This window comes from Lepus europaeus, chromosome 18 (assembly GCF_033115175.1).
Source record: "Lepus europaeus isolate LE1 chromosome 18, mLepTim1.pri, whole genome shotgun sequence".
In the NCBI taxonomy this organism is placed as follows: domain Eukaryota; kingdom Metazoa; phylum Chordata; class Mammalia; order Lagomorpha; family Leporidae; genus Lepus; species Lepus europaeus.
In genome coordinates, this window is record NC_084844.1 from 21,380,915 (window position 1) to 21,396,104 (window position 15,190).

The 15,190-nt window shown below is 44.0% G+C and overlaps 3 protein-coding genes across 3 annotated transcripts; all 3 read left to right on the forward strand.

Moving 5' to 3' along the window:
* The first annotated feature begins 2,614 nt into the window (after positions 1-2,614).
* LOC133746810 (keratin, high-sulfur matrix protein, B2B-like) lies at positions 2,615-3,202 on the forward strand. The gene has a single exon (XM_062175063.1). It carries the CDS (start codon positions 2,615-2,617, stop codon positions 3,200-3,202), a length of 588 nt encoding a protein of 195 aa, XP_062031047.1.
* A 5,641-nt stretch (positions 3,203-8,843) lies between these two features.
* LOC133777189 (keratin-associated protein 1-3-like) lies at positions 8,844-9,275 on the forward strand. Its single transcript, XM_062216668.1, has one exon. The coding sequence runs from the start codon at positions 8,844-8,846 to the stop codon at positions 9,273-9,275; it is 432 nt and encodes a 143-aa protein (XP_062072652.1).
* A 2,194-nt stretch (positions 9,276-11,469) lies between these two features.
* On the forward strand, positions 11,470-11,850 carry LOC133746811 (keratin-associated protein 9-3-like). Its single transcript, XM_062175064.1, has one exon. It carries the CDS (start codon positions 11,470-11,472, stop codon positions 11,848-11,850), a length of 381 nt encoding a protein of 126 aa, XP_062031048.1.
* The last annotated feature ends 3,340 nt before the right edge of the window (positions 11,851-15,190 follow it).

Here is a 15,190-nt window from a genome sequence, read left to right on the forward strand (position 1 = left end):
GAACTTGAAGTGCCACACCCTATTCTTAACCATTCTGAGGGCAATTAGACCAGAAGCAGAGAAATGGAGTTGGGTTTTGCACTGAGGGAGATGTTGAAAACAGCGCCCCAGTTGAGAGGCACAGAACTGGAGGCCAACTGGCAACGCACCTGTCTCCACTGTCCACAGTGAGGATTTCAGCTCCTCCACTGTCTGAACTTGAGTGAGGGGCGAGCAGTCATTTCAGTATCAAAGGTTCTACTAAATTTAAGTAGGAATTAAATAGCTCCTGGGATTACCATCATGACAAATCCACATATATCAGCTATCCAAGGTAAAAAATATATATATATATTAGCTGGTCAAAGAAACTGCACAGTAGCTTTGCTTAAGAAAAATCAAGATGGGGCCAGCGCTGTGGCGTAGTGGGTAACAACGCCAACTGCAGTGTTGGCATCCCATGTGGGTGCTGGTTTGAGTCTCGGCTGCTCCACTTCCGATCCAGCTCTCTGCTGTGGCCTGGGAAAGCAGAATAAAATGGCCCACGTCCTTGGGCCCCTGCATCCACGTGGGAGACCCAGAAAAAGCTCCTGGCTCCTGGCTCCTGGCTTCGGATCGGTGCAGCTCTGGTCGCTGCGGCCAACTGGGGAGTGAACCAGCAGATGGAAGACCTCTTTCTCTCTCTGCCTCTCCTTCTCTCTCATGTAACTCTGACTTTCAAACAAATAAATAAATCCTTTAAAAAAGAAAAAAATCAGGAACCTTACGAAGAATGATACCTTTCTATTCAAGTTTGATGTGGGATTTGAAAATAAATCTCAAATATGATTTAGGAAAAGTTATGACCCAAACTTAAGGCTGTCATTTCTAGAGAAACAGAGTAATACTTAACATTTTGGCTCAAACCCCTGGAGTGGCATCCTAACTTCTCTGTAGCAGAGCCCATGCTCCATGCAGGTCAAATCACCTCACATTAGGTCTACACAAGACCTTCATCCCCACCTTCAGGAGTTGCTGCACTCAAATTATATAAACTTCACAGTCAACATCTACAATGAATCTGCATAGTACAGCTCTAACTTACTACAGCATGTCACACAGCATAAAATATATATGTCACATTCTATAATTAGTAAGAATGTGATAGTATGACATACTCTAGTATGTCACAAACCATAATTAGTAAGAGTATTGTTTTTAATGCAGTTAAGAACATTTAAAAATATAGAACATCCTAAAACAAAAAACTAGAAGCTTCAAGTGAGGCAGGTTAACTATTTTAGCGTGTGAGTTTTTCTTGAATTATTCTTATACTGTTGAAAAAAACAAATAAATAAGGGTGGGCCTTGTGGTGCAGTGAGTTAAATCGCCATTTGGGATGCCCACATCTCATGCCAGAGTGCTGGGACCGAGGCCTGCCTTTGCCTCCAATTCAGCTCCCTCTTAAGATACCTGGCAGGCAGCTGCTGATTGTTCAAGTGCTTGGGTCCTTACCACCCATGTGGGAGACCCAGATGGAGTTCCTGGCTCCTGGCTTCAGCCTGGCCCAGCTCTATTTGTTATGGGCATCTGGGGGAATGATCCAGTGGATGAAAGTGGATAGAGCTGAAAAGATCTCTATTTCTCCCTCTCTGTCACTCTGCCTTCCAAATAAACAAATAAATAAACAAATTAAATTTCTGGAAATCTTTAGGAAATGGTGTTATCATTCACCTTAAACTCTGCCTTTCTTTCTGTTACTCTCAAAAACATTTGGAAGGAAGTGGGCAGATTTTCATGTTTTCTTTCCATCTTTTAATTTTTCTTAGAATAACTGCTTCCATAAAAAAGTGGAAATTGACTGTAGTAGTTAACAGAGTTTAGCCTGCAGTCAGAATATATAGATTCAGGCTCATCACTTGTTAGTGAAACCTTGGGCAAGTTACGTATAACTCTGTGGCTCAGTTGCCCACATAGAAGATAAGAGTAGCAATGGTATCTATCCTATGAATGGCTGTGAAAATTAAATAAATTGATCCAGAGAAGATAGTCAGAACTGCCTAGGCAGACAAGAAGTGCTCCAAAATATTGACAATAATAACTCATTACATTTCAGACCCAAAGAAATCAACCCTTTCTGACATCCCCTTTACACTCCTTGCCTGGCTGTAAAGCAAAGCTGAGAAGGGAAGAGAAGGGGCAGCCACCAGCATTGGAGGCCACGTTGTCGGGAGTTAAACTGACTGTAAGACCCAAGAGTGCAATAAAAAGCATCAGTATTGAGTAACATTGGCACTCCTTAAAGGTGAGGGGCATCAATTCATTATTCTTGGAGCAATGAGGACATTTTAACCAACATGGGGGTCCTAGGGTAATGTTCCCAATGAACGCTAATGACTACTCAACTATGGCAAAGAACCTTAATTGAAGACCAAATAAAATAAACTTTTAAAGGTTTTCAAAGGGTTAAATAAGTAACTCAGAGACAGGTCAATTATCATTCAAAGGCAAATTATTTGAACATAAACAAGGAAGAGACTTTGGGAATCATGTCAATAGTAGCTGACCAAGGCTTATAAAAGACTCACCATGCAGTCGCCACCAAAACTCAAAAACTTCTCCAAGCAACCCAACCCTTATCCCAACTCCTCACACCATGGCCTGCCTTGCCACCAGCTTCTGTGGGTTTCCCAGCTGCTCCACCAGTGGGACCTGCGGCTCCAGCTGTGGCCAGCTCAGCTCTTCTCAAGCCAGCTGCTGCCAGCCAACCTGTTCACAGGCCAGTTGCTGCCAACCAACCTGCTCCCAGCCCAGCTGCTGCGGAACCAGCTGTGGTCAGAAGTGTGTCTCTGGCGCTGTGAACTGCCGCACCCGGTGGTGCCGCCCTGACTGCCGCGTGGAGGGCACCTGTGTGCCTCCCTGCTGTGTGGTGAGCTGCACTCCCCCAACCTGCTGCCAGCTGCACCATGCCCAGGCCTCCTGCTGCCGCCCATCCTACTGTGGACAGTCCTGCTGCCGCCCCGCCTGCTGCTGCCAGCCCACCTGCAGCCAGACCACCTGCTCTGAGCCTACCTGCAACCAGCCCAGCTGCACCCAGCCCACCTGCAGCCAGCCCAGCTGCAGCCAGCCCACCAGCTGTGAGCCCAGCTGCACCCAGCCCAGCTGCACCCAGCCCACCAGCTGTGAGCCTACTTGCAGCCAGCCCAGCTGCACCCAGCCCACCTGCAGCCAGCCCACCTGTTAAAAGCTAGGTTGCTGATTTTCAACTTGAAATTTGAACTTGCAATTGAACCCATGAATTAATGATCTCTTCAACCACTGTTGGACCACTAACAAGTTCTTGAATTTTATTTGGCTTTTGTCATGAGGATTACCAAAAAAAATTGGGCCCAAAAGAACTCTAATTCCAATCAACACTGGAAGGACTTTGAACTCTCCTCTGTGGATTTCAAAATAGAAATTTATTCCAAGAAAAGGGAAAAATAATTCATTTGGGGCTTGACCCTCAGCAAACCATTCAACTCCATTCTCCAAGACCCAGTGCTGCCAAGGCTGGGAAAGAACCATCTGCGCTTTCCAGAGACTTCCCCACTTGTCCACCCTCCTGCAAATCATACTTCCTGTGAAAAGGCAACAGTATGCTGAGGTCTAATAAATTATATCTTTTGGTGAAAAGAGCAAATATATCTCTTTATTTCACTGAGTGTGTTCATAATCAATGTTTCATAGAATTTCTTTTATTTTTATTTTTATTTTTTTTTTGGACAGGCAGAGTGGATAGTGAGAGAGAAACAGAGAGAGAAAGGTCTTCCTTTTTTGCCGTTGGTTCACCCTCCAATGGCCGCTGCGGCCGGCGCATCTCGCTGATCTGAAGCCAGGAGCCAGGTGCTTCTCCTGGTCTCCCATTCATAGAACTTCATGCAAAAGATTTTAATCTACTTTTATGCTCCACACTGCCCTCTCCATCTGATGAAATCCGAGGAAGTCCAGTGCGTGTTACTCCTCACAGAAAGCTAGCGTCAGAAGCAGACAGGCTGTGCCCCACGACGTGACCTCACACAGCACTTGCACAGAGAGAAGCCAGGACCTCAGAAGCTGGAGCCAGAATACGACGTCGTTTTCCTCGGTAGAAGAATGGCCCTCCAGGGACTCTTCCACCAGAAGTAACATATGCTAATGAGTCACACTCTCCCATGCACAGAGCAGAACAGAAGGGTAAGGTAGGGAGGGCCCTTGGAGGAAATATGCTCCAATTAGATGGAGTTTTCAACGCCAAGCTTCCAACCAGGAAGTGAGGATGACAAAGATTCGTCTCAGTTTTTATAATCACCTTACTTACTTGGTTTAAAATGCTTGCTTACTAGAAATAACACAGGGACCGACACGGTGGCACAGCAGGTTAAAGCCCCAGCCTGTAGCACAGGCATCCTATATGGACACTGGTTCCAGTATTGGCTGCTGCTCTTCTGGTCCAGCTCTCTGCTATGGCCTGGGAAAGCAATAGAACATGGCCCAAGTTCTTGGGCCCCTGCACCTGTGTGGGAGACCCAGAAGAAGCTCCCGGCTTAGGATCAGCTCAGCTCTGGCTGTTGTGGTCATTTGGGATGTGAACCAACGAATGGAAGACCTTTCTCTCTCTGGTTCTACATCTCTCTGTAACTCTGTCTTTCAAATAAATAAAATAAACCTAAAAAATTAATAAAACCTATTTACTACATACACACACATATATGCAATACACAAACATAATAAATTGATGCACACTGAAACATAATATCAGGGAATATTTCATAAATATGAGTGGCTTTTCAGATAAGGATCAGGATTAATTCATGATTCCTTGGATTTAGAACTGGATGGTAATGAAGGTAATTTTTAAAAATTACTATTGGGGCCTGCAGTATGGTGTAGCGGGTTAAACCATAGCCTGTGATGCCAGCATCCCAAATGGGTGCTGGTTTAAGACCTGGCTGCTCCACTTCTGATCCAGCTCCCTGCTAATGTGCCTGGGAAAACAATAGAATATGGTCCAAGTCCCTGGGCCCCTGCACCCACGTGGGAGACCCAGAAGAAGCTTCTGGCTCCTGCCTTCGACCTGGCCGAGCCATAGACACTATGGCCATTTGGGGAGTGAACCACAGGATGGAATATTTCTCTCTCTGTCTCTCCCTCTCTTTCTATAATTCTTCTGCCTTTCAAATAAATAAATAAATAAAAATCAAGACTATTATTTTGGATCAAATTAAGATACTTTATTCACTCAAGAGTTAATTAAAATCAAGAAATTAGAAAGCATGAATAAAGTATGTAAGCAGAGAATGAATTTTCTTGACACAGCATCTAGACACCTGACACAAGCAAGAATGCGTCTCTGACTGATGGAACAAAGGCACAAACACCTTAGCCGCCTGCTCCTTCGAGTCTAACTTCTGACTCCTTTCAGGTGCCATGACCCCAACAACCTCTGCTGAGAGGAAAACAAAACTACAAGTGACTTTGGGGAAACCCAAATTCAGCCTTTCATCATTCCCATACATCTTGCGTTCAAAAGTCATTTGCTAGCCGGCGCCGGGGCTCACTAGGCTAATCCTCCGCCTTGTGGCGCCGGCACACCGGGTTCTAGTCCCGGTCGGGGCACCGATCCTGTCCCGGTTGCCCCTCTTCCAGGCCAACTCTCTGCTGTGGCCAGGGAGTGCAGTGGAGGATGGCCCAAGTGCTTGGGCCCTGCACCCCATGGGAGACCAGGAGAAGCACCTGGCTCCTGCCATTGGATCGGCGCGGTGCGCCGGCCGCAGTGCACCGGCCATTGGAGGGTGAACCAACGGCAAAGGAAGACCCTTCTCTCTGTCTCTCTCTCTCACTGCCCACTCTGCCTGTCAAAAAAAAAAAAAAAAAAAAAGGCATCTGCTGAGCATCTACATGTAAGATGGGAAGGAAGGCATTATGTAAGGTAACAAGGTGAGCCAGACCCAGACGTGGGCAGACCGTGCCCTTCCGGGGTGAATGATCCGGCAGAGGAATTACACGGTTCCAGCCCTGGATGGCCTTGGAGAGATGGCCTCACTTTACAGATGAACACATGGAAGTTGACAGGGATCAAGTGACTTTTCTGAGGTCACACAGCCACTTCATGGTACAACCAGTATGAGAAGCCCATTTAATTAATTCTCAGGTAAGAGTTCAGTCTCCTCAACATGTGACCATCACCCATCACCCAAAGTGGATCCATTCAAAGTCTCTTTCAGCTTAAAATTCTATGAGTGTTATAAAATTCGAAATCACAGGGCCGGCGCTGTGGCATAGCAGGTAAAGCCGCCGACTGCATCCTTGCTAGCATACATATGAGTGCTGGTTGGAGTCCTAGCTGCTCTACTTCTGATCCAGCTCTTTGCTATGACCTGGGAAAGCAGTAGAAGATGGCCCAAGTCCTTAGGCCTCTGCACCCACATGAGAGACCTGGAAGAAGCTCCTGACTCCTAGCTTCAGATTGGCCCAGCTCTGGTCGTTGCAGCCATTTGGGTAGTGAGCCAGTGGATGGAAGACTGGCCCTCACTGTCCCCCCACCCCCGCCCCGACCTCTGCCTCTCTGTAACTCTGACTTTCAAATAAATAAATAAATATTTAAAACAAAATTCAGAATCATAAACTAAAAATGACAAGTTTTATCAATACAGAGACGATTAGATAAACTGAGCTATGATCATAGTGTGGAATATTGTATAGATATTTATTTATAAGAATAAGCTATTTTGATATAATACGCCAACAAATTGGATAATCTATATAAATCTTACCCATAAACAAGTTTATCTGTGAAAAATTCCTATAGACACAAAATCCACCAAAACTGGGTAACAAAGAAATAGGAAATCTAAGCAGACATAAATAGTAAACATGGCTTCATTACTGTATTCTATCAAACACACATGTACACACAATTGGAACTAATATATGTATTAAGAAATATTGTAGATACAAAATCAACACACAAAAAAATAAGATTACTTATATATACCAACAATAAATAGTCCAGAAGGGAAATTTTTAAAAATTCCATTTGCAATAGCATCAAAAAGAACAAAATACTTAGGAATAAATTTAAACAAAGACAGGAAATACTTGTATACAGGGAACTATAAAATATTGCTGAAAGAAATCAAAGAACAGGAAAATAAATGAAAATAAATCCTATGTTGATTGGAAGACACTATGAAGACAAGGTCAAGATAGCAATACTACCCAATGAATCTCTAGATCTAAAGCAATGTCTATCAATATCCTGCTGATATTTTTTGAAGAACCACAAAAATTCATCTAAAAATTCATATGGAAGCATAGGGGAGCCTGTGTAACCATAGCAGTCTTTAAAAAGAACAAAGTTAGTCTCATGCTTCCTAATTGCAAAGCTATAGTAGTTAACACAGTGTGGTACTAATGTAAAGAAAGACATATAGACCAACAGGATAGAAGAGAGCCTCCTCCCCCAAAATATCCTCATATATATGGCCAGAAGATTTTCAACAAGGGTTATGTTGAAAGTGGTTTATATGTTTAAAAATGGTTAAGGTTGGGGGCCGGCGCTGTGGTGTAGTGGGTAAAGCCGCCGCCTGCAGTGCCAGCATCCCATATGGGCACCGGTTTGAGTCCCGGCTACTGCACTTCCAATCCAGCTCTCTGCTATGGCTTGGGAAAGCAGTGGAAGGTGGCCCAAGTCCTCAGGCCCCTACACCCACATGGGAGACCCAGAGGAAGCTCCTGGCTCCTGGCTTTGGATCAGCACATCTCCAGCTGTTGCAGCCAGTTGGGGAATGAACTAGAAGATGGAGGACCTCTTTCTCTCTCTCTCTCTCTCTGCCTCTCCTTCTCTCTCTGTAACTCTGACTTTCAGATAAATAAATACATCTTTTAAAAAAATTGGTTAAAGTTGTTAACACAAAAGGCTTGAGTGATTAACATAAATTTTATATAATGTATATTTAATGACAATTAAACATTTTTAATTAAAATATATATGAGACTCAAACATTACTGGGAAAGAAGATGTGTATATAAAGATGTTTCTGTATTTGCAAAATCAGGGATAAATGTGTCAAAGAATATGTACCAAACTATTAATATTATGTCTGGAATATTAGTTTGGGAAGGTATGTGTGCCTGTTGGAGGAGGGGGAAGAATATTAACTTTTCTTTACATGCCTCCGTACTGCTTGACTTCTTACAATGTGTATCCGTTACTAGCACATATTTCTACTTTGGCAATCAGAAGACAAAATACAAGCAAAAGTCACTAAAGACTTCAGTTGTTGATAAGAGTATGTGCACAGTTGACAGAAGGGATGCCCACTGGCCTGAACTCTAAGGACCCTGTGACCTGTAAAAACCGATCATAGAAAGGCACACGCTGTTTGGGAGTTGATGAATCAGTTGACAGCTCATGTCTCTCCAGGTGTGGACAATTGTTTATGAAATCATGATCATGACTGAATGACCACTTAGGAAGAAAACATTCGGTTCAGGTAAACTCTGCCTAAAGGTTACCAAAGGACACAGATGACAAAGTGACCAGGGCAGTGCTTGGCCAAGAGGCGCTGCCACGTTGACTTCCCTGATGCGCCTTCACTTAGGCCACAGGGCAAGGAAGAAACATAATGAGAGTTAATTGAATAATGACCAAAGCAGGCTATTGAGATGCTATTTATAATTTTCTAAACAACTCGGAGATCAACCAATCAGAGATGGACTTCGCAACTGACATCAAGGGAAGATGCTAAACGTTAGGAAAGTATGAAGCTCCACGGCATGTATATAAGGCCAGGTGTGGAAGGTGCAGACAAAACTCAGAAACTTCTCTCCACAACACACATCTCACCTCAGCTCCTGACACCATGGCCTGCCTTGCCACCAGCTTCTGTGGGTTTCCCAGCTGCTCCACCAGTGGGACCTGCGGCTCCAGCTGTGGCCAGCCCAGCTGCTGCCAACCCAGCTGCTGCCAGCCAACCTGCCCCCAGCCCAGCTGCTGCGAGCCAATCTGCCCCCAGCCCAGCTGCTGCCAGCCAATCTGCCCCCAGACCAGCTGCTGCGGAACCAGCTGTGGCCAGGAGGGTGGCTCTGGATCTGTGATCTGCCGCACCCGGTGGTGCCGCCCTGACTGCCGCGTGGAGGGCACCTGTGTGCCTCCCTGCTGTGTGGTGAGCTGCACTCCCCCAACCTGCTGCCAGCTGCACCACGCCCAGGCCTCCTGCTGCCGCCCATCCTACTGTGGACAGTCCTGCTGCCGCCCCTCCTGCTGCTGCCACTGCTGTGAGCCCACCTGCTAGAAGTCAGGTTGCTGCTTAGGAATGAAAGGGCAAGCAGAACAACCATGCTGACCTCTGGAAAAGGTCCAATTTCACCTGGATGTGAAGTATTCTGAGGTTGCTAAGCCACTCGGAAACAATGAAACTCTTAGAAGCCCTGTGGAAGTGTCAGCCGGCCTGTCCTGGAGACCCCGCCTCGCTGGAGACGGCACCGGGATGAGCAGTTCACGTCTGGGCCATCTCTGCTCCCTTCCCTGTCTCTCCACCCTCCGACTCTTCATACCTACCTTCTCCTGGAATACCCCTTGATAATTTCAAATAAAATGCTTTAATGTGCAAAGCAGACTGCCTTATGTCCTCCTTCCACCCACAGGCTTGTTGACCGGTACCTGGAATGCTAGAATGGGTCTGCCTTTTGATAACAGCCCTAGGCATAAACATAGAGTCTAAACCAGAAAGATTAGATAAAAATTTTGTATGACTGAATCTACCTTTTAATAAAATGCCCTTTGCATTAAATAGTCTGCATAGCTAATATAATACTTACATACTCCAATCTATTATGATTAGGTCTAAACCAATAACGCCACCTTTGTGAAATTAAATTTTCATGTGGATCAAAGCTAGGAATTCCTATCTAAAGCTACCGCTATCATCTCTAAGCTCTTTCCATTCAATATTCTAGACATACTCCTTCATTCATACCCACTATAAAGAATTTGTATTATCACTAAATAGATCTTTTCAGCATCCACCACATACTATTTTCCAAGAGCATTTGGGTTTAATTTCTATGCTTTGGCCTGGCACATTCTTCCCACTGATCCCCAAATGGCTCTCTCAGCTTCAACCTCCACTCTTCACATCCGTTCACTATTCGCATGTGCTAGGCATGTCTCTGGCTAAGTGAGCAGTGAAGGGCTAGAGAGGGCACCCAGTGAGTTCTCCCATCACCCTTTGTCAGAGAGGTGCACTCGAAATCTGGAAGAGCTGTATCACAGAGTGCACTTCACAACCCAAGCAGAGAGTTGTTCTATGAAGAAGTTAACACACATCTAGAACAAAAATATTGCTTTTATCGTTTAATTTTGAAATTCTTCATGAATGGTTGAAGTATAATATAGCATAGAATAGGATAGAAATACAGGACATTTTAGGAAAAATATTTCCAAAGTATTTACAAGAGCCTGGCACTTACCTCTGTCATTTAATTAGTTGCACTGACGAGTCACAGACAAGGTGACACATTCCAGAAAGGAATAAAGCAGAAGGCAGCATGTTCTTCAAAATGCCACAACTCCCCGATGTCATTTGTTTCCTCTGAGTCTTGGTTCAACCATTAAATCCACAAAAGAACAACAGAGCATTTTCTGGTCTCTTTTGACCTCAAACAGCAAGGCCCCTTCATGAGAAGCTGTGCAGCCTGCCAGCTGCCTTTTCTCCTTTATGAGCGGTACAGGCATCCCACAAACCACGCCTTTGACTCCACCCATTCGGCAAACAATGATTGAATCACATTCAATAAACATTGAGTGAGGTTTTACCCAAAGCTCAGTTCTCTGCTGGATACCTTCCTACATACTATGCCATTTGGTCCACAAGAAAAGGCCTCTGGCCTGAAACATGTTACTGTTTACACACTTCAAATCGGTTGAAGTCAAAGGAACTGCAAGGCGAGTGTGACTTGAGGTTGGACTAAATGAGGTGGAAGCTTTGATTTACGCACGACCACAGGTACTCCCTCAGCTCAGGGAATGTCTCGATGTCCTAAATCCAAAGGAATTCAGACTATATTTTCAAGAGGAAAAAAAAATAATAGTTTAAAAATAGCAGCACTAGCCTTAGCAGTCGGGATAGTCACGTGGAATAACTACTATGCAAAATGAGGGCGTTGACTTGAACTAAAATGGGAAGACTCTTTGAACAAGGGAAACCACAAGCATATTCTAAAGAGCAAAAGGCTGAATGATGAGCCCCAATGAGATGACAGAACAAAGCCATTTCCAGGCTGCTGTTCGGGTGTGTCATAAGCACTTCCACGTGAGCCAATCAGAGGACCACTGAGGGAAAAATTTCAATAAAAGCAAGAAAAATATGTTAAGAATTTTACAAAGAGCAGCCATCTCAGATATATAAAAGGCTCAACGTGGCGGTCACTACCCAAAACTCAGAAACTCCTCCAAGGAGCCCCTCGCTCAGCTCAACTCCGGTCACCATGGCCTGCCTTGCCACCAGCTTCTGTGGATTTCCCAGCTGCTCCACCGGTGGGACCTGCGGCTCCAGCTGTGGCCAGCCCAGCTGCTGTGAGAGCAGCTACTTCCAGCCAAGCTGCTGTGGAAGCAGCTTTGGCTTTGGAGGTGGCATTGGCTGTGGCCAGGAGGGTGGCTCTGGATCTGTGATCTGCCGCACCCGGTGGTGCCGCCCTGACTGCCGCGTGGAGGGCACCTGCGTGCCCCCCTGCTGTGTGGTGAGCTGCACTCCCCCAACCTGCTGCCAGCTGCACCACGCCCAGGCCTCCTGCTGCCGCCCATCCTACTGTGGACAGTCCTGCTGCCGCCCCTCCTGCTGCTGCCACTGCTGTGAGCCCGGCTATTAAAAGCCAGGTTGCTGATTCTCAACTGCCCAGGACACAGTATTGCTGAGCTGTCCATCTATCTCTTTGACCATCCGGGACCACTATAAGTTCTTAGGCTTCTATTTGTTTTCTGATAGGGGTACCACCAAGTAAATGAGCTCAATTTTCCTCTGATTCCATATTACAATGAATACCCTGACCTTCCACTGTGGACACGGAAGTGCTGCCAATCCACTTGCTGATCATCAAACTGCTCTGGAAATACTACTTCTGATATTTCTGCAGAATCAAAGATTACAGACAAGCTTTGGATTTTTTCCAGTGAGGACCGCACACAGGTCTAACTTTTTCCCTGCTTTGTCATATATTTTTATCTTCCGTTCACCTAAATTTTTTCAACATTCAAAGGCACCAGAGTATTGTCAAATGACATTACTCAGATGTCACCAGAGAGAATCATCACCCAAGATTCAGCTTCTAAGAAGTAGGCTGGACTTCTCCACCTGCCAACATCCGATCCACCCCTTAATCTCTGGATCATAATCACCCAGCCTGCTGGCTGTTTCATTGTATCTTTGATACAGTGTCTTCTGACATTTTTAAATAAATGTTATATACTGGGCAAAGAAACCATGTTTTGTGTTTATTTCTTATTGTACATCAAGTGATTTAACTGCCCATAATTCAAGAATGTATGCTTGAAAGAAATGTGTTTGTTTCTGTTTTAGAGAGACTAATGTCATACATAGCTCATTCATTCAATAAAAAGTACTATTTATCCTAAAGCAGGGACGCAGAAAATGAGAAAGATGAAGAATTAATTCTTGTTCCTGAGGACATTAGTTAATGCCATTGATGTTGAGGAAAAAATGTATGTGTAAAAGTACATGCACAATATGTGACAAGATAAATTGTGTTCCCACAGCAGTTGGTTGAATTCACCTGAAGGGACACAGACACCACTTTGGGCAGCATGCCTACATAGGCCAACTGGAAGGAAGAATATGCTCAGGGACACACGTGTTGGTAGTCCCAAAAGCCTAAGAGAAGAATGTGGAACAACTACCTGTGAGACTAAGAGAGAAATAGTTTTGCTCTAAAAAGAGAGTGAGAAAAAAAGCAGAGATGAGTGATATGAGCAGACCTCTAAAAGTTCATACAAAGATGGAATTAAAAGATAAAAATAAAAAATATAACTTATTTTTCAACATCAATGGCATTAAGTTGAAGATAATTTTTTAAGTGGTGGTACCAGTCATTTAGTCTAAACCTAAAGAACTGAGGTTTCTGGGGATATAATCATGTCAATGCTATGTTTTTTATATTATTAACTAAGAAAAAATGAGTACCTTTTAAATATTTTTTAAGATTAGAAAACAAAAAGAAGTAAGAAGAAGCCAAGCTGGGACTATGAAGTCGATTTCCCACTGATATTCTCACAAGATCGCCCTCTGTGTTGACAAGAAGCATACATAGGAACATTGTCAAGTGGAGAAGGACTCTCTAGTGAAGCTTTCCCAAGGGTTTTCCTGCTAGAGCTTTGGGAAACTTTCTCAAAACGTTCTCATAATAAGCAGATGTTATGATTCTTTGGTCCTCCAGAAAGTCAACTATATGTTGAGCTTCCCCAATCACTGTGGCCATGACCTTTGTTCTTGACTGGACACTTTGGCTTTGGACACGTCTATGTCTTGATCGCTACTACTTCAATTATACTTTGTCTTCAGGATCACAAATCCATGTTTCATCTCCTGCTCCAGTCCTTGAAAGAAACTCTTCAGACCTTGATTCCACTTGTTGAAAATTCCCATTGAAAGCTCTGCTCTTGTCTGGCTGATCTGGGTACAACCGTTTTGGCACTTGTGGAGCAGAAAGTTTGCTGCACTTCTTTGGTCAGAATTGTGAAAGTTGAACCATCTGGGAAAGCTCTTGTTTCCGCTGTGAACCATTGGTCCTCTGCAATGAGGGCACAAACGAGATTGACATTTCCCCTCCAAATGGTGTGGCTGGTCTGCTGCTGTGGGCTTCACCTTCAACATTACCTGCTCCCTCCTTAAAATGAGTCATCCATTTGTAAGCTGCCAAGTTCTTTGGAGCATTGGCTCAATGACTTTTCATAAAGCATCCATGATTTTACCATCCTTCCACTCAAGCTTCACCATAAGTTTGATGTTTGTTCTTGCTCCAAGTTTACAGAATTCATGTTCCTCTGACAGGAACTCCTTTCAAACTGACTTCTGACTCTTCTTTGTGCCTCCACCGAGATCCTGTTTAGATATGTCACAAATAAGCAACTGGATGCAAAAAAATTGAAATTTACGCATAAAAATGGGCTCCATGGTGTAAGGGTGAGCACTCTGGACTCTGAAATTCATGCACAGTTCTTCAAAATATGTGTTTTCATGCTCACTCAGACTTACCCCTAATGGTAGAGCTAGAAACATGCCAGGGGATTCCAATTCAATCCAATCAAGGTGGCATGTACCAATGCCATCTTACTTGTTAAAGTGATCAGTTTAAGGTCATAATTGATCAAAAAGATGGATTAAGTGTCAAAGGGATTACATAAATAAGACCAGTTTCTGCAAATAATTGATTGAATTAAAAAAGAGAATGATGCTATATGGGAAGTGGGATACGGGATACACAGCAGACTCATAGAATGGCAAAAGCCCTTAATAGCACTCTGGCCTCAGAATCAGCCCTTAATGCATTCAGATCTGGCTGAAGAGCCCATGAGAGTTCCTCAGGCATGAAAACCCAAGACATTGTGGCAAAAAAAAAATGTCCTAAATGAAAGATCTCTATGAGTGAGATCCCAGTGGAAAGAACGGGCCATCAAAGAAGGAGGTACCTTTCTCTGAAGGGAGGAGAGAACTTCCACTTTGATTATGACCTTGTCTAAATAAGATCAGAGTTGGTAAACTCAAGAGGCTTCTATGGCCTTGGCAGCTCATGACAAGAGCCTTGGGTGACTACTGACATCATAAATAAAAGTGTCAATTGTTAATTCAACAACAGGAGTCACTGTGAGCCTGCCCTCCATGTAGGATCTCTGCCCTATGAGAATTAATGATGAAACTAGTACTCAAACAGTGCTCTATACTTTGTGTGTCTTTGTGGGTGCAGTCTGTTGAAATCTTTACTTAGTATATACCAAGTTGATCTTCTGTATATAAAGATAATTGAAAATGAATCATGATGAAGAATGGGATAGGAGAGGGAGTAGGAGATGGGATGGTTGCAGGTGGGAGGAAGGTAATGAGGGGAAAAGCTGCTATACTTCAAAAGTTGTACTTTGGAAATTTATATTTATTAAATAAAAGTTGAAAAGAAAAAATATGTGTTTTCTGTGAACTTT